The sequence below is a fragment of the Convolutriloba macropyga genome, chromosome 6 (genome assembly GCF_964194025.1).
Source record: "Convolutriloba macropyga chromosome 6, txConMacr16.3, whole genome shotgun sequence".
Lineage (NCBI taxonomy): Eukaryota > Metazoa > Xenacoelomorpha > Acoela > Convolutidae > Convolutriloba > Convolutriloba macropyga.
The window spans coordinates 12,973,767-13,000,584 of NC_134473.1; the positions used below are offsets into that span (position 1 = coordinate 12,973,767).

The 26,818-nt window shown below is 34.1% G+C and overlaps 1 protein-coding gene across 4 annotated transcripts in view; it reads right to left on the reverse strand.

The window, feature by feature from the left end:
• Nucleotides 1–4,440: 4,440 nt before the first annotated feature.
• Nucleotides 4,441–26,818, reverse strand: part of LOC142340793 (uncharacterized) — a 40,435-nt gene continuing 18,057 nt past the window's right edge. For 3 of the 4 annotated variants that reach the window (XM_075391505.1, XM_075391506.1, XM_075391504.1), the window contains 3 exons: nucleotides 17,556–17,818; nucleotides 15,777–15,989; nucleotides 4,441–4,909 (listed from right to left, as the gene is read on the reverse strand). In XM_075391505.1, coding sequence (XP_075247620.1) covers nucleotides 4,457–4,909; nucleotides 15,777–15,989; nucleotides 17,556–17,818 — 929 coding nt within the window. In that variant the 3' untranslated portion in view covers nucleotides 4,441–4,456. The remainder of the gene's footprint in view (nucleotides 4,910–15,776; nucleotides 15,990–17,555; nucleotides 17,819–26,818) is intronic. The other variant, XM_075391507.1, reaches the window with a different exon arrangement.

The window sequence follows — 26,818 nt, forward strand, 5'->3', positions numbered from 1 at the left end:
TTGATAGACATTTATGCCAAAAATGTTGATGAGCGGGGTCGGAACTTTATGTGCGAACGCACATTACCAAGCCTCCTTGTTCTGATCTTTTCTATTACCCGCTGATATTGCGTTTGTTTCTGTGAAATGCACTCGGACGCCAAATAAACATTGTTTTGGTAAAATTTCGTTATTTTTAGTAAGAAAATATGAGAAATACCTTTTCGCCAAGAATATTAGTTTATTAGGTTTGAAAATAAGGTTCCCATAAATCAAGGGCTACAAGCATTCAATTCAACCTTGTGAAATCAAACAAAAACTTAAAATGTGAAATGAATTGCAATAAACGAACATTGCTTCAAAAGAGCTCATTTGAGAAAGGCAACCAATTAAAAAGTTTGATATATTTTTTGCCTGGGAAGATAGAACTAAAAAAGTGTGACAAAAAGTTTGATAAAAGTCTGCGAAGATATAACCTCTCCTAGTATTACAATGACCATTAACATCGGAAATTTCAGAGATGATTGCAACGATACTTCTTATATCATAAAAACAATTTAACAATTAAAATTAAAAGACCGTGCGTGTGTGTGTGACTATAGCGTGGAGTTAATGGAAATTAGGCAGTAAAATGTGCGATAACAGTGTTCTATTTGTTGAAAAATAAAACCGAAAAAATGTTTTTAACGTTATCTTACACTAACTTTTTTTGGTATCTCACTGCTACAAACTCTGCAGTCTAACTTTTTCAATCTTTTTCGCAATTTTCAAAAATTTCAATTATTAAATGACCATTATTTTAAGTTGTACATTTTTCTGATTTTTTATAATGTTAATTTTCGTTTCAAATCAACCTTACTTCAAACGTTCTTGTTGCTTGTATATGTATTCTTTTTGAACTATAAAGTCCATCGTATGACAAAACCAAATCATAGCCAAAAAATGTCGCAGAGATTTTTTCGTTTTGCGATCGAGTTATAAAATTTTCTCCAAAGATACATCCAATTGATTTGTTCAAATTCTGTTTAACAAACGTTTACACTAGAGCAGAGGCATGTTCATTTAGCGACAAGCTTTTTTTCTCTCTGACTCAATTTTTGGCCAGCTAATTTCATATCCAAAGTTTAACGTAGAATAACAAATTAAATCTAACTTATAAAAATAAATTTCGGAAAAATTCAGTTATTTTCAAAAATTATTCACTTTTTTATCCTAAATATTATTTGAACAACCTTTTCGCTGATGCTTTCTATTACGTTTTTACTGGATTTAATTAACTGGTTTTTTGTTAAGTCGTTTTAACATTTTTTTCAATCAGACTAAAGATTAAATGGAATTTTTCTCCAATGAATAAAATAACAACTCATCTATTAGAACCCAAATTCTTAGCTTTTGACGGTATTAAATTGTTGTTAATATTTGATATTTTTCAATGAGACGTCTCATAAATAAAGAATAAAATTAAAACTATTAAATTAAGAGTTGCATCAAAAAGTTTATAGAAAAACTTGATAATTGTAGTTTTAATTACTAATGATTTTCTCAAAAACTTTTAGGATTTAGTCTCAAATTTCCGACGTAATTAAAAGTTCTTGAGAGTTCATTTTGTAGAGAAAACAAGGAAATTTTTCAAAAGAACGTGTTTTTTCAAAAGAATGTTTCTTCAAAAGAATTTTTCAAAAGAATGTTTCTTCAAAAAAGTTTTTTAAAAAACGCAAAACTTGACTGACAATGAAGAGACTTCCATAAAACCTCTCTAGCAATGGGTGACAGTTCAGTACCAGGTGACTATTTATTTTAAAAAACGGCAAAATAAAGTTTGAGTTAAGTATCGAAGAGTTCTGTTTTATTCATTGTTATTTCAATTGATTTGCTATATTGAAGTTTTCACTGTGTCTCACCTTATACAGAACAATCTCATGTGCTCTCCTCTTATTATTCCTTTCCAAAAAATAATACAAAAAATTAGGCTCGGTAATGTGTTTTGGCAAATAATGTTCCAACCCTGCTCAACCACGTCTTGACTTAATTGCCTGCTAAAGGAGACGGAGAGAGAAAACTTTCAAAAACTGGTTTATCCTTTTGAAAAATCGCTTTAAGCTCAAACCAATATACAAATTAAATCATGTGTCATTAGAGAGCCAATGTTACCAGCCATTAAAAAGAATATGGAAGAAGACAACAACAAAACTGAATAAAAACAACAAATATTACTTACGACCAGAACACAAAGTCTACCCATTTTTTAAAAACGAAAAATTAAAATACGTTTATACTCGTTGAAAACAATTATTTTTAATGCCATGAAAACGCTTAGAAATTAACAGCAAACCATGACTGGCTTCATTTTTACCCTCATATGAAACCTTTGAGACCTGTAACTATCCAAAATATCAGGCGAATACAGAAAAACAGATACAGGCAAAATTTTGCCCAAAAAATAAAATCCCTTCACTAAAATTCTCTAAAAGAATCAATTTCGCCTTCGTTCAACTTCAAAACGTGATATGTGGTATGTCATTAATGTGCCGATAATGTCATAATTGGACAAGAAATCAAAAAATCTTCAAAAACTGAAAAATTTATGAATTTTTATAAAAACTTATGTAAGCGCGTCGAGTAAACGCAAAATAATCAATTTTTAAAAGATAATTCAGCGCTGAAAATAAGATTTCAGCTCCGTTGAAAGGAAATGCAACCTCTCTGCTTGCCGACTTTACGCTCAATGGAAATAAGATTAAAATTGGCAAATCTCAAAAAAATGTTTTTTTGGAAAACAAATCTTATAGAGCCAGAAGTAAGAAAAACCATAATTTTACAGAAGAAAAATAAAAATTAATTGATACTTTTTAAAAAGCCAATTGGACATTAACAGACAATAGACAATAACAACGTATACAAGCATAACTCCTAGTTATACAAACGTTTTACGCAAACGGTATTGAAACCTAAAAAACCAAAAAGTTTTCTCTGAAATTATCATTTAAATTCATTGGCTTTCATTTGCTTGTGAATTTTTTTTTAATTTGACTTTTCAAAAATTGAGCTTTAGCTTGAAATCTTTTGGGTCTCTAATTAACACAAAAAGGCAAAAAATTGTAGATTAAATTATCAAAAGGACAAAGTGTTAGATCCAGAACACTGAGAACTGGAGGTAAAATATACCTTTATCTGAGTAAACAAAACTGTTTTCATAATTTTTGTGACTGCAATTCTTGTCAAATTGTACTAAATAAGCGTATTCTGAAACAAGAATATGCAAAAAAAATTCTGAAACTTTAAAAAATTTAGTCGAAATTTAAGCCATAACTGTTGACTCTAACATCTGTGACTCTAACATCTCTACCAATTTTATCATATTTCTATCACATTATTATCATATTCAAAATTGGTCAAAATTTCAGCAGAAATCACGAAGTGAAAAACAACAGAAAATAGGCTATCGTTCACAAAAGTTTAAACCTCCATAGCTTCTGGGAAAAACCAAATTTCTAAGAAATCATTTTTAGTTTGAAATTCTACACTTGACAAGCTTTCTAATGGTACAACTCTAGAATTGAACATTTTGATCGGCTAAAATTGACTGAACAAAAAAACCAGTTGAGCATTTAGTTCCGCCCCTACTAAAGTGGTTTGACAATGAACATATGAGTGCGAAAATGTTTAAAAAGTTAATTCAACAATGTTTCTTTTTTATCGATATTTTTAGTAGTGCCAGGGCATGCAACACGCGCAGGAGATTTGCTATAGCACAATATTTCAGCGTAATTTCATGTTCATTTCAGAAATGACTCTTAACATTTTTCATTTCGTTTGAAATTGATTGAAATCTTCTTGATGCAGCGCAAAAAATGTCAACTAGTGTATCCGATATAAGGGTTCAGATCTGCCACTGAACTATTGTCAAATGTAAGAACTTGCATGTTGAGCGTTGTACATTTTTTAAAAAAATTATTCAATTATAAGCATTTAAAGGCCAAATTAGGAAAGGAGCTGAAATTTTTAAAATTCGATAAATATTAGTCTGTTGAACTATCCATTACATAATTTCTTGGGAACAAAAAATTCAAGTGACTTTTTCCTTGCTATATTAGTGTCGACTCCATAAATTCCATTTTATGCAGGCTTTTTGACAATCGTTTTCTTGAAAATTTGTTGTAAATTTCAAGCTTTTCCGTTTTTTTAAGACATCATTTGCAGTATTCCTGCGTTAAAATGTGGCTGCCCCAGCGTTGTTCTTTTTTGGAAAGCAAAGACCAATAACTTTTATGGTTTTTTTCCTTACAATTTGCATCAAATGCGTGGGTTTGTTAAAGTATCCATGAACCATCATCATCATCTATTGAGGCTTTTTGTGGTATTTGTCATTGATAGGCTGAAATAAGATGCTCTGATTAAAAACATTGTTAGTAACTGATGCTTTCTCTGTCATTCGTACGATAATAATAAAAGTCTCCGAGGTCATTTACACATTAAATTATACATAGCACCAATAGAATTTTGATGAATACATTGCACAATCGAGAGTATATTTTTCTGCCGTTTCAATTCGATCTAACAAGGTTCCATTATTGACCTGAAAACTTAAAACAATAACTGATACGGCCACTAAAGCTAAAGAAAATACAGTCAAAACTATGAAAAATGTAAGTCGTCTCTCTTCGTTCGTGTCGAACTTGTTCACGACTACTGCCCCGAGAACTAATCCGACAAGCGAAGCAACCGACACGGTGATTGCGTAACACATTGGCAAGATAGCCGAGAGAAGGAGGTTGAGAGAGAAGTAGAGGATAATAGCCACTTGTTTGGTCCCAGATTTGAAACAGCAGGATGAGGTCTTGCGTCTGGTTGAGATGAAAATGCCAAAGTAGGTGAAACACAGGGGCATCCAGCCAATCAGAAGTCGATTTGGCACAAGGAATGTTGATATCTGCAACAAAACACTTGATTCGTACCCAGTATAAGTTCCGCGACCCAAGACAAGAATGAACTAGACGGACTTGGGGGTCCGGCGCAACCGAGCTCATAGTCTGGAGAAAATTTCATTTCAGTGGCGTCGCTCTGTATGGCCATACCCAAATTGTGTCTGTTCGGTCTGGCCCATACCCAATGGTTGCGGTGTCTGGCATGGCCCATAACCCTAACCCAGACATTCCAGAATAATTATCTCGCTGGTTGAGGTCCCAGACCAAAATCGGTAAGGTCTATGCCAAAGCTGAACGTTGGGGGGGGGGGGGGGGTGTCGTGCGTTCAATATTACATTATGTAAACACCAAAAAATGAACCAACGTCTAAACATGAACGACCGAAAATGGGAACATGAATGCTCGCCTGCATGTTGCGGACTAAATTGCACTTAATGCTCAAAAATTAGCATGACTACATGTGACTTCCACTGATAACAATTATGACACTAAATAATTATCTAGTAAGATCTTATAAGAAATTGCATCATTTGATCTATAATTTTTTACCTATGGCTCATTCAAGCTCAGGATGAGTCAGCTTTGAATAAAAAGTGCAAGACAAAAATAACAAATGAAAAATTAACTTGCAAGAAAAAAGGAAAAAATATTCAGATCCGGAAGTTAGTTCTTTTTAGTTTTCCATGCTCAAAACAGATCCATTAATTCTATGACAGCGACATCTGCCAAGATCAATTTGTATTTTCTATCTGTTTTTTGTATATTTTGGTCAAAATTTCTGGGACAATTTTTTTAGCACTCACGATTTATGAAAACAAGTCATATTGTTCAGTCTGAACTTCCCTTCTTTAATTTTATTTTTAGTGGCTATTATTATTTTATGTTGTCACTATTTTTAATTCTCATGACTGCGTTGTGGTAATGAATGACGTTTAATAGGTGATTTTCGCTTGTTATTGCTCATTAAACTTTGGAGGTATGGAGTAAAAAACTATAGAATGATAAATTTTTCTGATCTCAAGTAAAAATGGTCAATGTCAAAATCAAAAATTGCCCGAATACTTGCGAGAAAACGCTGTCGAAGCCGTAAAGCCATTTTTTGCCCCTCAGATTATGTTTTATTTCGCCTTCTTCGATAAACCCAAAAATTTGGTGAGTGACCTCTCATTAATGAGGGTAGGTAAAGAGCAGACAAAAAATAGAAAAAAAAGAGAAACTAAAAAATACTTTTGTAATTTTCAAAAACAATTATTTTCAAAGTCATGAAAGCTATAAGCTACAGAATTAATGATTAAATAGGTACGTTCATTCGTCCAAAGGACGCGCTTGAGAACTTATATGCTCAAAATATGTCTTACGTCTACAAAAAGAACGTCAAATATAGACAAAAATCAAAAATTATTCTACTTTTATTGCGAAAAACCCGTGTCGAAGCCAGTAAATTCATAACGAATTTTTTCATAACGAAAAAAGATCAGATTTTGTACACATAAACCTTCGCCTGACAACAATATTTTCGTATATGACCTGTAATTAACGAGACTGGGTAACAAATAGACAACAAAGTACAAAATGCGAAGTTTAAATTTTTTTTAATTCGAAAACAATTGTTTTCAAAGTCATGAAAACCATCACCTATCATTTTAAATCAAAATATAGGCTCATTTATTCCTCCATAAAACCAATGAGACTTTCATTATGCAAGAAAAATCAAACGACTAAAAAGACAAAGTAAAAACGATAATTAAAAGTTAATGAAAAAAAAATTCTTCGAGAAAGGGGTGTCGAAGCCGATAAAACCACAATCTTTGCCTTTAAAGACTTATATAGGTTCTATTTGTCCTCATTTTGAATGCCAATAATGTAATATGTGAACTGTCGATAGTGTGATAATGTGATTAAGCGAGAAAAAATGTGAAAAATGGGCCAACGCCTAAAAATTAAAAAATGTGAAATATAGTAGTATCAAGCCGGAAAAATTAAATTTAAATTCATTAGCAGGAGGAGGAAGAAGAAGCATTCTTTCTTTATTGACACTAAGATACAAATGGACCAAGTAAAGAGCAAAATAGTGGCAAAATTCAATAAGTCATTGTTTATTTAAAAATCAAACATTTTTAAAACCAAAACGACCATAAATTTTTCCAGTAGAGAAACTAGATACATTAATTTGGAAGTTCATAAAATACCATTTGGACCTATCACCCCTGAGCTTTGATTTGAATTGTTCTGCTCTTTAATTAACACAAAAAGTCGAATTTTTACTTCAAAAGAAAAAAGATCGACTGACTACAATCCGAATTATTTTTGGATCGTAACAGTGCAAGACCGGACAAAAACCAGCCTTGCTTTTGCTGTTCGTCCATTGAGAACATTCAATTCATTCGAATGTTATAGACCTAGATAATTTGTTAGTTAAAAGATCAAAAATAAAGGCTGCGTTTTTGATGATCATAGATTAAAGTTAGTAAAAACCAGCAAAACTCCAATTCCAGACTTCTCTCAATGAAAGAAGAAGTAGGAAAAGCTCCATTTGTAATTTACTAAGATTGTCCTTGCTGTTTTTGGGTGTGTACTTCCGGCAAATTTAATAAAGTAGACTAAAAAACCTTATTTTGGGCAATTTTTGATGAATAAAAGGCTGAACTTTGAAATATTTATAAAAAATTTCTGCCACAAAATTAGATCAACAAAATTTTTTTGTCCTCTAAAAATAAAACAACAGACTATTGTTAACAATTCTCACATATTTTAGCAAAAATCACTAAATTTTAGGCAAACATTCCGGAAAATGTGAAAAAAATAAGGCAAACCGGTTCAATATTACACAAAAATTTAAACTACAATAACTCGCTCTAGGAAACGAAATTAAAAAAATCTTTTTAATTCCTTTTTCTACGCTGGACGGGCTTTTTTAAGATACCACTCACAACTCTCTACAATCAAAATATCGATCGGTCAAAAGGGTTTGTATAAAATAAACAACCCATTTGAGTATGTAGTTCCTCCCCCCTCAAGAGGGTCGGAACAAAAACTCCAGATTCGTTCAGAGAGTTCGCACAATTAGTACTGACAGTGGTGTAAATGATTTGGTTGGTGAGAGAAAGATTAGTTTTATAAAACGTCTAAAATTTGCAATACCCCAGCAGGACTCTTGCGAAATCTTCCAAGAACTATTCGCAGAAATTAGCATGAATCTTATTTTTCGAGGCATGAATATCTCGGGGTTGTTTACTTCCTATTAAAAACTTATGAATCTAAGTAAGAAAAGTGTTAAAAAAGAACAATATATGTGCTAAGTCAAAAAAAATGTGGAATTAAGGTCCCAACGCATAATTAGAGCCATTAGGCAAGTATTAGGAAAAGTCAGCTTCTGAAAACCTGTTAAGTCGGACACTAAAATTTGTCAAGTTGGAAATTTTCTGTCGCGTTAAATCCAGTACAAAACTCGATATCGCTGTTTCATTTGTTGAGTTGGCCAGAATTCAATTACACAAGATTTTATATGATTTAAAAATTACAGGGCTCTGTAGTATTGCTAATTGGATAATTGCCGCCGCAATTTTCGATACTAGAGTCTTTATAATTATTTAACCGTTGACTTTGTGAACACCTTAGACTTAGTCTAAACTGACGGGAAAATTCAAAGAGAACTACGCTGCGTGAAATGTGTTGAGTGAAAGAATACGTTATTCATGGCCAATACTGCTGTGTATTATTTAAAACACTATTGAATAGGTTATGGAGGCTATTTCACTGCCGCTATTGATACGCGTACTAAGTGAAGGATACTGAAGCTATCCATGCCAATCTTCGCAGCAGCAAGTCTGAAACGCATATATGACTAAAGTCGAAAAAGTGTCGGCTCCACGAATGACCCAGGAATCAATTCAAAGCTAATCATAAGCCTCGTAATTTGACAGTCGTGTTGACTCAAGTTTACGAGCGTAGACAAACGTAAAAGCCTAGAACTTGCTGTTGACGGAAATCTGTTCCTCAATTCAACAATCGCGACTCTAGTCTATTCTTTTCAGCAATAATTTCTCTCTCTCTCTCTCTCTCTCTCTCTCTCTCTCTCTCTCTCTCTCTCTCTCTGCTCTAAGAGCAAAACTCTTCTCCTCCGCTAAGCGTTAATCATCGCATTAATGGCAAGTACGCCAATTTTTAAGCGATATAAACTTAGATTATTATTCACATCCAGCAGTAAGATGGATTTATTTACTTGATTAAGATTAGATATCCCACCATATTTTCAACTTAGGATTTACCACTAATTGTGCTGTATCATTTCTATCTGTTTCTGACTCAATCTTTATATCTAATCTATTTTATTTCTAGCAAATCACACATAGGTTTGGCAATTAGAAAAGAGCATTGTGAGCATATAGTGAGACTTATTCTAGCATTTAATTAAGGTCGCTTAAATAGTATTGGTTTAGCTCTAGTGTGGTGATTGAGATCAAGCGAAAAAAATCCCTACAACATAAGAGTTAAAAGCTCAAACAAAACCTACTTCATCTACTTCAATCAGACAGTAAAAGCACGTCTACGTCACAAAAATTAAAACTCTAACCAAGAGATTCTTCGAACAATCTTAGAACGCTAAATCTTTAACCTTTATGAACATCCCAATCTGAGAAAGATAACTAGAGCAATTGACAGAATTTAATTTTCCAATCTTTAGCAGACCTGTTCTGGTTGCGTTTTTTTTCAGATTAAGACATGTAATCAATTATGCATTCAAAAAGTGACAGAAACAGTCAGATTGTAAGAAATTGCCGCAAATAGGTTTTCCTCTTCGTGATTTAAAAAACGAACTAACTAGATTTTACTACACTGGCCTATTATTTTTGCTCAATATTGTGGTTTGGTGTTGTTGTATTACAGTTGAAACAAATCTGCGTAAGAAATGAAAATCAAATTGATCAATTCAAGCGCGATGCGAGACAAAAATGTTGAAAAATAGAAACCTGTTGTACCAGTCAGCAAATTGATTTAAAAAGAAGCTATATGAGAATAAATGGCCAACTTCGCACACTTTATACAGTATCAACTTACACTAAGGCAACAAAAATTCACGTTTATCTAAAGAAATTTTAAAAAGCTCCACATAGATTAAACAATATATTTCGAGTTCAAATCACTCTTGTATTACGTCAATGCATTTCTACCTTTTTTAACATAGACTAGAAGGTTTGCAGATTTATGTTTTCTTACATTTTTCTAACAAAATCTCAGTCAAATGACGGAAAGTTGTTGGTCTGAATTTGTCCCAAGAAATGTCTGTTTCTGTAATTGCTGTATCGAAATTGCCCATACATATTTAATTGGATTGAGATTGTGACTATTTGGTGGCTTTTCCAGTACTTCCCGCTCCTTTTATTTGAAAAAATGCTTAATTTTATTGAAAATTTCCAGAACCTTTAGCTATGGTTTGAAGACCTACCAAAACAGTTTCCTCTCGTCTGAAAACAAAATGAGATTTTCTATCTAATTTCCTCTGTTCCAATAGTCCCCCACGATTAGTGGTCTTAGACCATATACCCACCATTACGGCAGATGTACTATAATGAGGGTATAATTGCGTCAGAGTGGGGGCTATAATGGGAACGATCCTGTCAAAAAAAAACTAGTAAGATTTAAAGTCTGCAATCAAAATCTTCTGTCTCACTGCGTGTTACTTGGGGTTTCATGGAAACAAAATATTTGAATCGCTAGTCCGTAGGAACAAAAATATGAACTAAAAACCCTTCAAGATATATTTTTCAAAATATATTTTCAAACGTCACAACGCTTTTAACCCTCAAAACCCAATCCGTTGATAATAATTCATGTTTTAAACGCAGAGTAGCAAATCAACATCATGCTCGATTAAGCATAAATGTCATTTCAGCCGTGCATGAAAAGCGGAAATGGGAAAGTCCGCTTTTATTCAAAGTAGGCCATTTATAGCACGCGGGCAAATTGCATTATGACGTCAAGCTATGCTTCAATGCCCAATTTTTTTTAATAAACCCAACTCCATAGATACCATCCAATTAAACAAAATATCGCCACATGAAGCAAGGCTTGATCAAAACTAATAGAATTTCTATTTAGAAGGTAACCCAACCGTTAAATCGGTGCTATTTCTTTTCAACCCGCCTCACTTTTTTCAAACCAACAACATTTAACCACGCAAACTTTTCAGCCTGAAGCCCATTTCTCAAACCCTACACATCCCTAAATTTGAAAGTTCTTTACACCAATTATATAAAGAATTACAATAGGGGTGAAATGATGGAGGGGTGAATTAATCGGGGTGCAATATGAAGATAAGGGTGGGGCCCATAGGGGTGAAAAGGCGGGGGTAAAATTTATTAAAATATTTCAGACAATTCAGACCTCGATATGAAAGCAGATTGTATATTGTAGTTAAAGATAAAAGCGTCATTCAAAAACAATTCAATGCGGCTTTTATAGACAAAACTGCTCACAATTAGTTGATCAAAATAGGACCTAACAAAGAATTGAGTGAAAATTGTTTCTGAACAAAATGTTGACCTTGTTCGATACAAGCAACAATTTGACGCAGAGATCAAACAAGAGAAAGTTTTTAATTAATCGAACAATACCAAGAAATTCAATGCAAAGCTTAAAGCAAAATTATATCCTTGAACCTGCATAAATTTTGAACTGTTCTAACTCCCGGAGGCTGATGACGGATTGCAAATCAGGGTTCAAGACTCAAACAGAAATGTACTTTGAGATGACCTCTACGCTTACATGTGGAAATATACGTTATTGCGCTAAAATTCAAACCATTACTTCCCGGTCTAAAAAACGGTACTAAGACATTTTACCAATTGTCACCACACCCGGTGTTCTAAAAATAACCACTAGCAAAGTCACCAATAAAACGACAATCGATTCCTCTCGATCTTTGCGTTCAATAGCCCGGCTATAAGTTAGCTGCCGTCTCAAACGATCCGGTTGATGTTTATTCTTAACGATCCGGTTAAAATAATCTTATGTTTGGTTTTGATAGATTCATATCAAATCCGATAGGCTACAGAGGTATGGCCCAGACGGTGAAAACACAATTTATCTCACTAAATGTTCTGCTTCTTTTAAAGAATGTTTTATCGATTCTTTTCTTTCGATTCTTTTAAACCAAGATATTTTCATATCACATCTTTTCAATCCTGTATAATTTAACGGGGACAGCCGTACACCAGTGCAAAATTACACACATCTCTGAAAAAACATATAAAGTATAATGACAAACCATTTTCTAACAGGGGCAAAACCGTGTGCTCTTAAATATCATCAATGAATTCAAAACAAGGCCTTTCATTTCGGTTTATTTTTCATCCGGCTAACTGTTTCGACCAGTATGAATGTTTAAATTTTTTTTAAAAAAAAGAAAACAACCACGCCAATAAATAGTAGACTGCACAAAATTTATTACCAACAGTCTGGCATCCCTAGTCGAGACCAAAAGGTTATCTCGTATGATCTTGCAATATTTTTGTTTTAAAAATATCTTGCAAAGCAAAAAGTTATCTTGCATGATGAAAGGAGGTTATCTTGCAAGATAGTAGTTTATCTTGCAACATCATGCGAGGCGGGATGTTATAAAGTTAGATTTTAGGAAAGTCATTCCATTAAAGCCATATTCTGATTGTTAAATTTAACCATTCATTCTATCAATTCTCGTCAAAAATCAATCGGGAGCGAGTTGTTGAAATTGAAGAACACGTAAATTGATTTAAATTTAGAAAATAACAAGGAGGCTCGGTAATGCGCGTTTGCTCATAAAGTTCCGACCGCACCCATCCGCATTTGGCATAAAGGTCTACCAAATAAGGAACAGATAGAAAACCCCAAAAATTCAAGTATTCTTAAAAAAATGTGTATGAACAAAAAGATAGCCCCCAAAGCAGACAACTCAGTGGAGTAAAAATGCCGCATTAGATTGATTAGATCAGCCAATAGTAAGAAAGCAAGTCAAGACGAACAACCAAATCAAACAACAATAACAACAAACATTTATTACATCCAAAACATTATGTTCATTTTAAAAAAAAACAAAACTTAATAGCAAGGTCAAAATAGCTTCGAAAAAACTGAACTAAACAAAAAAAACTTCAACCGACGCACCTCAACACAAAAAAGAAAAAAAAACAGCGAAAATAAGAAGTAGGCAAAAATTTTTAAAAAACAATTAGTTTCAAAGTAATGAAAACCATTAGATAGCAATTGAAAACATTCAACATGTTTTTGCTCAAATACGCCTCTATAGGAGGGCAGTAAGACCTGTCATTATTCAATTTTTAATGCGGCTACAAAAAGAACAACAAATAGACAACAAACAAAAATTCAATTTAAACTTGCGAGAAAACGCTGTCGAAACTGTAGAAGCATATCTTGCCCCTCAAAAAATTCAATTGAGCCTTTCTCGAACACCAATATTCTGTTAAGCGAGCTCTATTTAATGAGAATAGGTAATAAGTAGACCAAAAAAGAGAAAGGGCAAAATTAGTAATACATTTATATTTTTCGAGAACAATTATTTTCAAAGTCATGAAGGACATTAGTTACAAACAACAATAAAATAAGTTTGTTTTTTTCGACCAGAAGAAGCGCTTGAGAACTGTATTTAATCAGAGTATGTCTTACGTCTACAAAAAGGGGCGTCGATTTTAGACAAAAATCAAAAACTAGTTTATTTTTTTTGCAAAAAAGACTGTGTCGGAGCCATAAAAATCAAAAAGAAATATTGTAACAAATTATAATTTGTAGATTTGCATCTACGCTTGACAACAGCAATGTCATATGAGACCTTTAACAAAAACGACTAGGTAACAAACAGACAAAAAACAAAACTTAAAAAAAAGTTTTTTTTTAATTTTTAAATCAATTGTTTTCAAGGCCATGAAAAACATTAGCTATCTATTCAAATCAGATTGTAGGCTCAATTATTCTTCCATTAAAAGCCAATGAAGACTCTCAAAACCATGGAAGTTTCAAACAAAAAGAATAGAAATTAAAAATTACAGTTAAAGACAAATGTTAAAAAATTTTAAATCTTCGAGAAAGGGGTATCGAAGTCGTTAAAACCATAACCCACACCTCTAAAGATTTTTGTTCCATTCGGCCGTATGTTTAACGCCAAAAGTAACATATGTGAACTTTCAGTAATGTGATAATGTGACAAAACAAGAAAAAAACACGTGAAAAATGCGCCAAGGCAGAAAAATTAAAAAAAAATTATCAAATTTAGTAGTATCAAAGCCAGTAAACCGTTACTTAACGCGCAAAAAGATTAAATTTTAAATCAGTAGAAAAGAAGCAAGAAAAAATACTCTTTCTATGCTGACACTAAGCCACAAGTTGACCAAATTAGGAAAAAGTAGTGGCAAAATTCAATAAGCCATTGTTTTTTTAATCAAACATTTGTTAAAGTCAAAACCCCAAAAATCTTTCAAGTAATTTGACTTGATACATTAATTTGTTTATGAAAATACACTAACTGCTTATGAAGCCAATTGGACCTATCAATACTGAGCTTTAATTTGAATTGTTTTTTCTTTAATTGACATGAAAAAGAACTAAATTTTATTAAAAAATAGACTCACTGATTACAATTCGAATCATTTTAGGATTTTAATTGTCCAAAATTAGACTGAAACCAGCCTTGCTATTGCTGTTCGTCCATTAAGAACACTGAATTGTTTCCAATGTTTTAGATCTAGATAATTTGTTAGTAACAATATTAAAAATTAATGCCGCGTTTTTGATAATCGTAGAGTAAACAGCAACAATACTTTTTTGTCTGTGAAAATCAAATGAACAACACCATTGTTAACAATTTTAACATATCTTAACAAAATTGACTCAATTTTATATAAAATTTCCGGAAAATGCGAATAAAAATAACGCAAACCAACCTCAATATTCACAAAAAAGCAAACCACGATAACTCGCTCTAGAAAACGAAATTCAAAAAAGTTTTTAATTCCATATTTTACGCGAGACGGGCTTTTTAATGATACCACTCACAACTCTCTACGATGAATATATCGATCGGTCGAAATTGTCTGAACAAAAAAACAGTTGAGTATATAGTTCCTCCCAACTCAAGAGGGGTCGGAACAAAAAATTAAGTGATGCTTCTTGCAAATTATTACGGGCATTTTTCTAGGTACAACAGTCCTCGCTCATGCCAAGGAGAATGTTGCATAGGTTTCAACCGAAGTTCTTGAAATGAAATTTCAATCTTCAATTATTGATGTTGGAGGGACAAAAGGTATTTTTCGAGTTTTCATATAAATGGGTAAGAATTACAGGATCTTTTCCGTTTGTGACAACCCCCAGTCGTTATGCTCTCCCCATTTACAGAGCACGCGTCATTACATAGTAAATTATTATGTAAAAATATGGCACGTGCGTCTGGGGGATTAAAATAAAAAGAACCCACTAAGCTGGGGGGGGCACAAAGGGAAACGATCCGAATTACGGTATAATTCGCTTTAAATTTTACAAAAATTACGGCAAATCTGGATTGTTTCTCTACACAGTACGATTTTCTATAGATCTCTAGTTTTCAAAATTAGTTAGAAGTTCTCATGTTTTCTATTGTTCTCAAATTTTTTTCCTACAGAGATAAAAAAAATGACCCTTTTTTTAACTAAGTTTTTGTTTTTCGTGTATCAACAACTGAGTAAGAACACGGAGAAGGATTATCTGAGCATATACGGAGAAGGATTATCAATTTAAGATTATCAATAATACTAAAAATTACGATGATACTTTTTACAAAAATTAAGCCGCAGTTAAGAGCGTAACCCAAAACCTAACAGACAAAAGAACTGACTTAAATTTTCGTACCGATTGTGAAAGAAATAACGATGATAAATGGGTAGCCAGAATGAATAATGCGCTCCAGTGTCGTTCGAAAGCCCTTCCTAGACAGAGAACAAAACCACCACACAGTAGACAGTCCAGCAGACCCAGGGGATAAAAGAGGACAGAGAAAATGTACATTAAGAGTCTGAGGGTATAAGGAGTTGATGAGTCACCACAGATGTGAAGGAAACAGCCCTAAAATTTAACCACCTGTTGGTCAATGAGAGATACACTATAAAATTTCACTATACATTATGAAATTTCGCTAATGTTTAATATCACTCCAATTGACAGCAAGATGGCTAATGCTCAAAATAAAGCAGGTTATCTAGGCCGTATCATTTGAGGCTTGGACTAGGACGGATGATTTTGATCGGTCTACTATAATTTGAACTTCAATAAGTAATTAATAGTCGCAAAACGATGGCTGGGGCCATTATCTGCCTTCTCTTCGTTTTTACGACTCGAAGAGGAGTGTTCGTTTCCTTTGTATTGGTTTCCCGGTAAAATTTCCGGGTGAACTGCTTTTTTTCTGAAACACAGGCTTTTAGATCATTCACTACGTTCCGTGAATGACCTATCGAATTTGAAAAATGTTTCTTTGAGATTGGCGCTCATGGATAACGATTTTTAGACATTTTTTCGATATTTGAATCAATTTTTTCATTATATTTTGTTTTTCTGTGTAGAAAAAATTTTTTATACATGCTGCAATAATATGTAAACCTTTGAAATTGATCCCAAAGTAAGCCCAACAATGCGTTTCAAATTCAAAAGGGCATATTCTCAAATTTTAAAGTTTTTAGTTAATTTTTTGGCTTTTTTCCATTAATTCCTTTATTTTTGGATCTCTTTGCAGACTTTTTTTTAAAAAAATTGAGTGTATATGACAACTTCCCAAAACTCATGCATTGAATGCCTCTTCTTACCGTGAGTTATATTGTTTCATAAAACTGTACAATTACTAATCCGACTCCAACGGTTTTGTCCAGTTTTTCTTATTTTTTGTTTGTATTTTAAACTTAATTACACGAAAAACACTTTCTGTGCATCATTTATTTGCATTAAATCTTTTGGTGTTAAAATCAGCAAAAAATCGCAAGTGCCTGTTTAACAACAATTTGACAAGTTGGAAAATATTTTAATGTTATCAAACTTTGAACTCTGTATTTTAATCAAATTTTCGGGTGACGGTACAATTTTGCTTAGGAAGGTTCTGCTCTTTGAGTTGCATCCAAAATTCTTTTGGATATGTTTTTCATTTCGTCGTAAAGATTTTTGTTACGACCATTTGACGTCCTGATCATTTCCTATTAGAATTTTGTGTCATTAACTTTTACTCTTTGGTCACACGTGACTTACCTCTCTCTTAAAAATGACTTTCCTCGGTTAAAAATTACTGTTCTCTATTTTAATTCGGCAATTTGTCATGCAATACTTAACTAAAAAATAACATCATAGCAATCAATAAAAAGGAAGAGAACTTTCTCTATATCGGGTTGTTTCTCAAAGATCTTTTTGAGCCTGCATATCTACAAAGCTATCGCGGCTATTTTCGCGGCTATGTTCTTCCATGTTTTGAAGATGACTATGACGTGTGTCTATGTTTTACGGGTGTCCTACAAAATCAAGTTATATAGTAGCTGAAAAAGCAGAATTTTTATATAGTATGATTTTATCAAAACTTTGATCCTTTGTAGAAAATTTGATCTTTGACAATACTTAGATACATAAGCAATGTGATCTCTAACGTAATCTCACCTGTTCTGTACACATATCTGACTCCTGTATAGAATTAGAGGGGTACTCTATCTTTGGTCTTCGACATTGTCTACCCAGCACTTCTTGACCAGTTGACTCAAAAACATCACAAGTAGACGGACCAAAACAGCACGAAAGTTGACTTGAGTCAGGCCTATTCTGTGTCATATTCACTGGGGAGTTGTCCACACTGTTCATATTAAGTTCTTCCTTTTGCAGTGTAGTTGCAGCCGCCAAGCAATCTATTCGGAAGGCGAAGAAATCTAAAGATGAAACTCGATGTCTTTCTCATTATATCCCAACCCTCCAAATAACCATAAATAACCATAATGATGGTATTATATACCGTAAAGATACTATACCATAATGATGACCCAGAAAACTTGAGGCCGATCTGAATTTCCAATAAATAGCTATAGCTTTTTTCTTTGAGAGCATTTATTATTACCTTTTTCTCTTAAACTTATTTAAATTTTGATTGCAAGTTAAGAGAGTCTCATTGGGGCAGGATTTGCGGGTACTAGTGCCCCGTTACCTGTCCTCTTTGGTTGCGGTAAAGAATAATTTTGTTTATCATTAGATGTTAGATTTGTATTACCTGATCAAAGAAATGAATTCTTTTTTTCTTTCTTTATACTGTTGAAGCTATAATTTCGCTTCGGATAGCGTGAGGGGAGGGGGTTACAATCGGAGTTTGAGAAACGCAATTGGATGTAAATGCAAGAATGCAATATTTTTATCATGTATACTAGTGGGTAGGGGGGTGCGAAGGTTCAAACTTAAACTTCTGACTCGATGGTCTTACTCCTAGTATACGCTATCTTTCTAAGCCTGATAAGTCTCATGAAATTACTTAAGGATTTAAATATGTAAATTTGACTAATTATTCTAGTTATAAGATTTGTATATGATTTGTAAAAGTTTAACATAGATAATTCACAGCACTAATGGTATAATTATAAGAGTTGCACTTAGAGTTATTAAATCTAACTTGTAAAAAGGGAAAGGGTCGGAATATTTGTAAAAACGTTATTAACTTATCAGTAACTAATTATCTCTCTTTTAGATAAGTACTGATTTGAAGAACACCTCTAACTATTCTTTTGTTGTAATAGCTGAGGAATGTTTAGCAATTCTTCTTTGAATTACTTTTGTTTGAGATTACTTTTCTCAATTTGGAGATATTAGAATCTCAGTTTCTCTGAGTTGTTAATTCTTAATTTCTCAAAGTTGTGATTCTTTTTTTGCTATATATAGTTCTCAGAACGGGATAGTTCACGTCCTGCTGGATGGCAAATTGTCCGTTTGGCTGGACGGACATTTTGTGCAATATGAATGGTTCAGCTAATTACATCATTCTATTTTTAGGATGATGTAATTTGAATACTTAGCTTAGTTAAGCTAAGTATTCAACATAAACATTACTTCAGTACATCCCGACCCGGCCCTTAGTGGGGGTTAAATGAAAATCATAGCATCAATAAAGGTACACATATAAATTTTTAAAGTTTACAGATAAAAAAAAACAAGTTATAAATTTTAAGGTTTACAGATTGTAAAAAATTTTTTGTGCCTTCTCCCCGGCTCAGAGATTCGAAAAATTGTCGTTACCTCGAAAATTTCTATGTCGATAGTCTCTTAGTTCTCTCAGCAGGCTTTCGTTGCGCTGCTGGAGCTGGAAATTCTTGTAACGTTCCTTGAGGAAACTTTGCTCGAGGTTTCGAATGTAGTTGTCTTCTGAGCTGTCGAGGTTTGCGGTTAGGAAATGAAATGGGACAGAGATGATTTGTTTATCGATGCCTAAATTCTTCGCTCTGTAAGTTTTTGTTTTGGGGTTATAAGAGATCAGTTTGTATAGGTTAGCGTGGTTTTGCAATTTATAGTTCAAGCTCATGTCATATTTCGGGTGCCCCTTGAAGCTTGGGTTGCACACTAGTTGTTCGGTTTTGATTTGGCGATTGATTTTGTCCTGCATAGTAAGTGTCTTTGGCATGACTGCTGCCACTGGTGGTTGGAGTTGTGATGGTCCTGGTTGTGGTTGTTGAGGCTGTTCTGGCAGTTGTTGGGTATCTTGTTGCTCATATGATTGGGGCTCCTCGGTTGTTGTTAGATATTGTGTGACAATGTCGATGGGAAGTTCTGATGGAGGTGCATCGTCTAGTAATTCCTCGAATGCTGGCAGCAGAAAGTCATTGTCGTCCAGTGTTATGTTCTAAAAAAATTTTTATATAAAGGGTTATTTATAGTTGTAATTAATTAGATTTAATTACACTGGAGAGGTTGGGAAATCATCATTGCTAGAGTGATTTTCCCTCTCTTGTCTAATTGATTGTAGCTCACTTTGTATTGGAGGGTATATGTTTATAGTCGGCTCTTTATAAGTTGGGGCTTGTACTAAGTGTTCTGAGTCGTCTCTTTCTTCAGTAGGACGAAATACTGAAGTTACTATAGACTGAAAAAGTATATTGAAAGTAGCTGATAGTATTACTTTCCCAAAACTCACTGAGGCTCCAGTAACTTTGTGTATTTGTAGTGCTCGAATGATGCAAACTACAATGTCGATTATAAATTTCACTAAAAGGAATACAGCGAAAGTAATTCCGCATTGTTCCAAATAATAGTGTATTCGGCCGGAGGCTTTTATATACCGGTTGTGTAAGAATTGTGACGAGATTAGAGAATCTAAATATATTGTTTTTGTAGTGTAGTAGTTGCTATAACCACTAGGCTGGCTTTTATTATGTTGAATCTCAACTAATTCACGAGAAAACTCTTGCGCTGCGTCTTTCATTTCGGAATTTAAAGTTCCATCGTTCCAAAATGCAATCATGTCTTCTTTGACATGAAAAGAAACTTCCTGTCTGTTTTTGAATTTCATCGAAACCATTTTGTGTTTCTGATTGCTGGGGGCAAATAATGCTGGCCCAGTGACTTGTGTTATACTTGGAGTTAGCTCGATCCAAGAGTTATCATTTTCAATATCTAGTTGAAAAAGATCCTTTTGTTTGTTGTTACATGGTTGTTGTTTAGTAGTAGTGAAAGTTTGTCTGCTTACTGGGTCGATAAAGCGAACTTTATTTTTATATAACACCGGTATTCGATCGTAACAAGTATCCATTACTTGTAAAGGCGAATAAAATTTTGGACAGTGATAGAGCCAGGCTATATTGCCGTTTGTCTCTAAAAACATAGATCTGTTATTAGTTAACAGAAAACCAGCCAGCTTAGGGCTGAGACGCGAATATGCAAGTTGTGTATTTTTAAGTGAACGTTCTAGTTCACAAATTTGTTGTATAGTATTTATTTCAGAGAGTTGTAGCCTTCGGAAATTAATATACTGATAGTAGTCGAATTTAGTATTCAAATGTGCCTCGTAATCTATCTCTGTTCGGGAGATATTAAGCGAACTTAGTGAATTGTTCGGAAGTCTAGTAATTCTATTTATATTAGGTAGAGTTTCGAGTGCCTCTCCTGTATTCATATTAAATCCGCCTGTAAATTCAACATATAGTGTGTCGTATGGTGACGGATGAACTATATTATTGCTATTGCATAGCGATTGAGGCTTATTGTACACTTGAAATAGAAAGCTTTGCTCTTTCGCTGATTCTTTAGAGATACAGTAATTATCTCCTATTTTTATCATTTTGCCTTCAAATTGTTCTCTTAAAGCGAACAAGCAATTATCTTGTTTCTCCCAGCTATAAGCATGGGGGTCAGTTGACGTGCTTTGACAACCGCCTTCTGATAATGTGCAAGGCAGGGGAATATTTTGCCAGTTATTTACTGATCCTCCCCGCAGGTTAACATTTAAAGTTGTATCCTGCATATAGGTTTCAAATGTATCGTGAATTATCCAGCCAGAATCGTCACATTCGTTTGGATTTTCTCCAATATTTGGACCGGAATTTTTTATATAAGTTGTTCTTACATTTAATTTAATAGGAATTTCTTTTCCGTTAATACTTAACTTATAAGTTAATCTAGCCTGCCTACACTGTTCTGGAGTTAAATCTACGTCTGTGGTAATTGTGCTACGTTTTGCATCAATTCCGCTAGCGCCGAAAAGGCCGCAATACTACCTAATGCTTTGGTGGCTTGCTCTACACATAGTAGCTTCTAATTTTCCCCTAAAGAAACGGTTGAAAATTTGTCCTTTGATTTTTGAAATTTCAACATTTTGTGGTTCAATTTTACAAGGAGCGACTTTGTTTAGTGAGTACATTTTATTAGAGTCCATAAATGAACAATCGTAGTGAGCGACTTTTAGTGATGTTGCAGTTTTTGCGTATAAGTGATGGTGAGCAGTTTTTAAGTCTGTGAAAATTTCAGAGTCTGGGTTTTCACAATTTGTGAAATTAGATAAAATTAAGGTTGCGGTCACAAATAATTTTGTGACATTTTCTATGTATCTGTTTTTGCAAAATAGAAATAGACGAAACAGAAAAAGAATAAGCAAAAGATTCACCTCAGTGAAGTTTCTTCTGGGGTTTTCAGTTTCGATAACCTCTCCCTCCTCGGGGAACAGAGATTCGATTTTTGTATTCATTTTTAAAAATGAATTTCGGATTGTTTTGTAGATAAGAGTTTAAAGATGTAGTCTCTACGCGAGAGATTCAGAAGAATGAATCGATTCAGTTGGGCTGAGAATTTATAGATTTCTCAATGGCAATTTGGCCGTCCGTGCGGAAGGCAAAATACTGAGCTCTGATTGGCTAACTGTTTCAACTGCATTTTTTAGTTTTTATATTTGCATAAATTATTGAGAGCGGATTACTATCCGCGCAACTGGCGGAATATGCAATTCTCATTGGTTGATTGAGGGTTGTCCGTGAAGACAGAGTGAATAAGAAATTTAACTGGTAGGGGTATATTTTTATACTTGTATAAATAGAGAAATATTCTGAGTGTAATTCTAGTCTAATTTTGAGAATAATGAACAGAACTATTTTAAATTTGTTTAAAGAGGCAAATTATTCTGCCTTCGAACACTTAGATTTGGAGTTGGATGCCAGAGAGATGAAATTTTTCCTCTCTGAGCAGTATATATCAACTCAAATTGTCCTCTCTGAAGAGGAGTTTTATTCGCTGCGGGTTGCGCAGGAGTATTGTGTAAATAATAAAGATAGGAATTTATTGAAATACGCTAAGATATGTCCTGCTACAGTGCAGTACCTCAAATGTTGGTTGGGGGAAGAGGTAAATTTTTAAAGTTGCAAATATTTTTCTGGGATATATTGGGGTAGATAATGAAATTTTTGAATTTTTTAGTTCGAGCGAAAATTAACAGCACCCAACCCCGAGGGCCATGAAGAATTTATGAATTTTGTGTTCGAGCTTTGGCGAGTGTGGTGGACCCCTGAGACAGCAAGAGCTGCTCAGCAACTGTATGGGTTGGCTGTTGTTCTGGGGTGCGGGCTTCTCTTTCGAGACTGTGCTATTGCCCGCGAATACCTTAAACTAATTAAACTTGCTAGAGCTCGACTGTTATAATTTTTGTAAATTTTTGCTTTAATTATTTTTATAATTTGTATATTTTATTTTTATAATTTCGTATATTGTAATAACAACTTTGTACAAAAGAATTATTTCTTTTGGACTTTTGGAATTAAATCTGATGGAATTGTATTTCCATAGCGTTTAGGTTCAGTCCGTGTTCTCTGCGGTCTGACATCAGAATGAATTGGATTAGGATTAGTTTTTATTTTTACTGGGTGGGGGGTTGAACTAATGATAGGGCTAAATGTATGGGAATTGGACGTAGTACTTTGTGAACTACTTTGGGGGCTAAACAAATTCCTGATATGTAGTGTGCTATCATTTTTATTTGTTTTGTATGGGCTGTTAGGCGCACTCCGGCACGTGTTAACAGTAGTTGAGTATTCAACTGGTTGCGGTGACGTTATTTGCTCAGCCTGATTATTTGCGTTGTTAATAATAGGCCACGGCATATATTCCGGGTTATCAATTGTTTGGTGATTGAATCTATTCATTGAGTACTGGTTGAATCTATCTTAGTAGGCTTGTGAATCATCATAGTTAGTACTATAGTCCTGTACTAACTTGTCTATTTCCTGTTCTTTAGGAAAGTATTCTACAAAGTGATTTCTATGCACTACTTTCTTTTGTTCAGTTGTGTCGTGAACAATTTCATACGTAGTGTTAGTAATTTGTTTAGTAACAGTATATGGTCCAGAGCGTAACTCTAGTAGTTTTTTGGATTTCAATAATCCTTTAGCGTGATTCTCTAGTAGAACTTTACGACCGATTTTGATTGGTCTACCCAATTTAAATCTATTCCTATACTCGTGTGCTTTGTTTGTAATTTGCCGACAGCGAGTATACGTTTTACTATATATATTTTCAAATTCATTTTCGCGTTGTAGTATAGTACTAGACAATCTATTCTGTAATAGTTTGTCTACTTTCTCGTTTTTACAAGAATTTTCACAGTGAGTATGTAAGGGAAGGTCTTTACAATACTCTGAATTACAATTCCGTCTATTATCCCGTAGTAAGCCTAGCTTAAGGGAAATTGGAATTTGCGGTTTAATGCCGAATACTGTCTCGTACGGAGTATATCCTGTACTGTAATTTATTGCAGTATTATGCGCAAAGGCAAACTTATTAGTAAGGCTGGCCCAGTTCGATCCGGTGTCGTTAATAAAACTGCGCAAATAATTTGCTAAGTTTTTATTTTGTACTTCAACCTTGCCATTTGTCCAAGGTGAGTATGAGGTTCGTGGTTTTAAGGTAATTCCGAATTCATGCGTCCAGTGCACAAAATCATTACTCAAAAATGCAGTACCGTTGTCATGTACTATTTGCTGGGGGATTCCGGATCGGGTAATATATTTTTCTATTAACTTAACAGTTTCTGGTGCAACGGCTGTTTCTGATGGATAAACTTGTATAAAGAGAGAGAAACTATCTACTATAACTAGACAAAATTTCTTTTGGTTACTACAAGGCCTAAATGGGCCCTTGTGGTCAATGTGTATAGTATGAAATGGGGTGGTTTCTAGTTCTCCCCACTGTTCTAAGGGTGCTTCGTTTAGATCATGTCTTTGTGGTTTATTCTTCTGACAAACTAGGCAATCATGTATTAGCATTGTAACCCATTTGTACATTCCGGGCCAGTAAAAGAATCTACTAATGTTGTTAAATGTACATGCGTCTCCACGATGCTCACTTAGCGGAATATTATGTGCTAACTCAAAACACTTCATAAATACCGATAGTGGAACACATATTTTGGTATCGTATAAACCGTTCTCGTCTGGTTTATTGTAGCATAGTAAGTCATATTGTTCCTCGAGTAGTAGAAGGTTAAATATATTTTTGTATGCACGTAATCCTTTACAATGTTTAATTGTACTTGTGCTCGGCGGTTCTTTGCCTGCCTTTAGCCACTGGCGAACGGTTTGTAAAACCGGATCATTTATTTGTTCTCGCAGAATTGTATCTGTGTCTAGTTGAGCTTGTTTGGTGAACTCTGTTAATTTTAGTAGTAAGTCCTTACAAGATACTTTTACTACTTCTGTATGTAGAGTCGTCGGTTCTACAATATCACACTTGTGTGTGCGTTGTTTGTATTCCTCCTTCGATTGTTCTAGTTCTTGTATTAACGATATATCTATATTCCCTTTTTGCAGTTCTAACCAGTCTTCATCATCAAGAACGTCATCTACTGCATGTACCTCTTCGGTTATTTCTTCGTATGTGTGGTCATTAAGGCTTTCTGTAGATACATTTTCCGAAGACATCTTTCTGATCTGATTTATTTGTCGTCCATATCTGAACGAGTCGGCAATATTGTATATTGCACTACATGTCTGCTCTATATCGTCGCTTGCGTCGTTAATACTAAAATCTTCGTCGGTTATATATAGTATTTTCTTTTTCTGACCGGGTATATGTGCAATTACCGGATAGCTAGTATTTTGGGGTGCTTTCTTTTCGTCACAGTGTAGTATTGAATAGTTTATCGGTTTATAATCCGGTGTGTAGAAGCGAATGTCCTTTGGGACTGTTTTGTGTTCAATTTGAACTTTTTCGCTTCTTCTTGCGGGACTTGTCTACTAAGTAAGTCGGGGAAAGCAAGGTTTTTACCTTCAGTGTATATTATCTTTAGATTCTGAAATTTAGTAAGCACGACTTGATACTTAAAGAATCTATGTGATAATTGTCCGTGGCGAGACCAGAGGAATAGTATAGGTCTGTGATCGCAGAATAGATATATTGGATAGGGGGAGCCTATAATGTAGAACTCGTAAGTTTGTAACGCTGATATTATACCGCACAGTTCTCTATGCTGTGGGGACATTTTCTGTTCTGCTTTATCGAATACGCGGGAGTTTGCAGAAACAATTCTTTTCCCTTCGGGGAACTGTTGTATTAGTATACTACCAGTTCCTAAGTTGGAAGAGTCAGCATGTATATGAAAGGGGTATTTTGGGTTGGGGATAGCGACGGAAATATCGTGTGCAAATTTTGCTTTCAACTTATCGAATACCTGCTGGTGGCTATCCAGCCATTCGAAATTCGTTTCATTCTTAACTAAATCATATAGCGGTTTTGCGTCTATATGATAGTTTATAACATAATTTGCATAAAATCCCATCGCCCCTAATACGCTGAGGACATCGGTTTTCGATTCAGGCGTTTTTAAGTTTTGTATATCTGCAATGCGCGAAGTGATTGGGCTAAGTGTCCCTTTCGATATTACATGCCCGAGGAATTTCACTTTTCGTAAAAAGAATTTTGTTTTATCCGGCGCAGCTTTTAAGTTAGCTTTACGCAGTAGTGCATGATATTCACGTATTACTGTGAACATTTCCTGTTTATCTTGTGCTTGTAGCAGTGTATCGTCAATATAAGTGATGGCTTGCTTTTTCTTTATTAGCGGTCCAAATGCATAACGCATAAGTTTACTAAAGAAGTTCGGAAGGGGCTTTAAGCCATAAAATCCGACTTGATAAGTATATTGACGTCCACCTACAATAAAACTAGTTAATTTCTGAGTCTCTGCTGTAAGGGGCACTTGATGATAAGCGCACGACAAATCATTACTTGTAAAATATGCTCCATTTACTCGTGTCATTAGAACCTGTAGTGGCTCGAGTGGCCAACTTGAGTTACTTGTATCTGTAATTGAGTTTAGGTAGCGAGCGTCAATTACAAGTTTTACATAGTCGTTCTTAGGCAGTATAATAATTGGATTTACAAACCAGCTATTTAAATCGTCGTGCTCATTTAGCTCG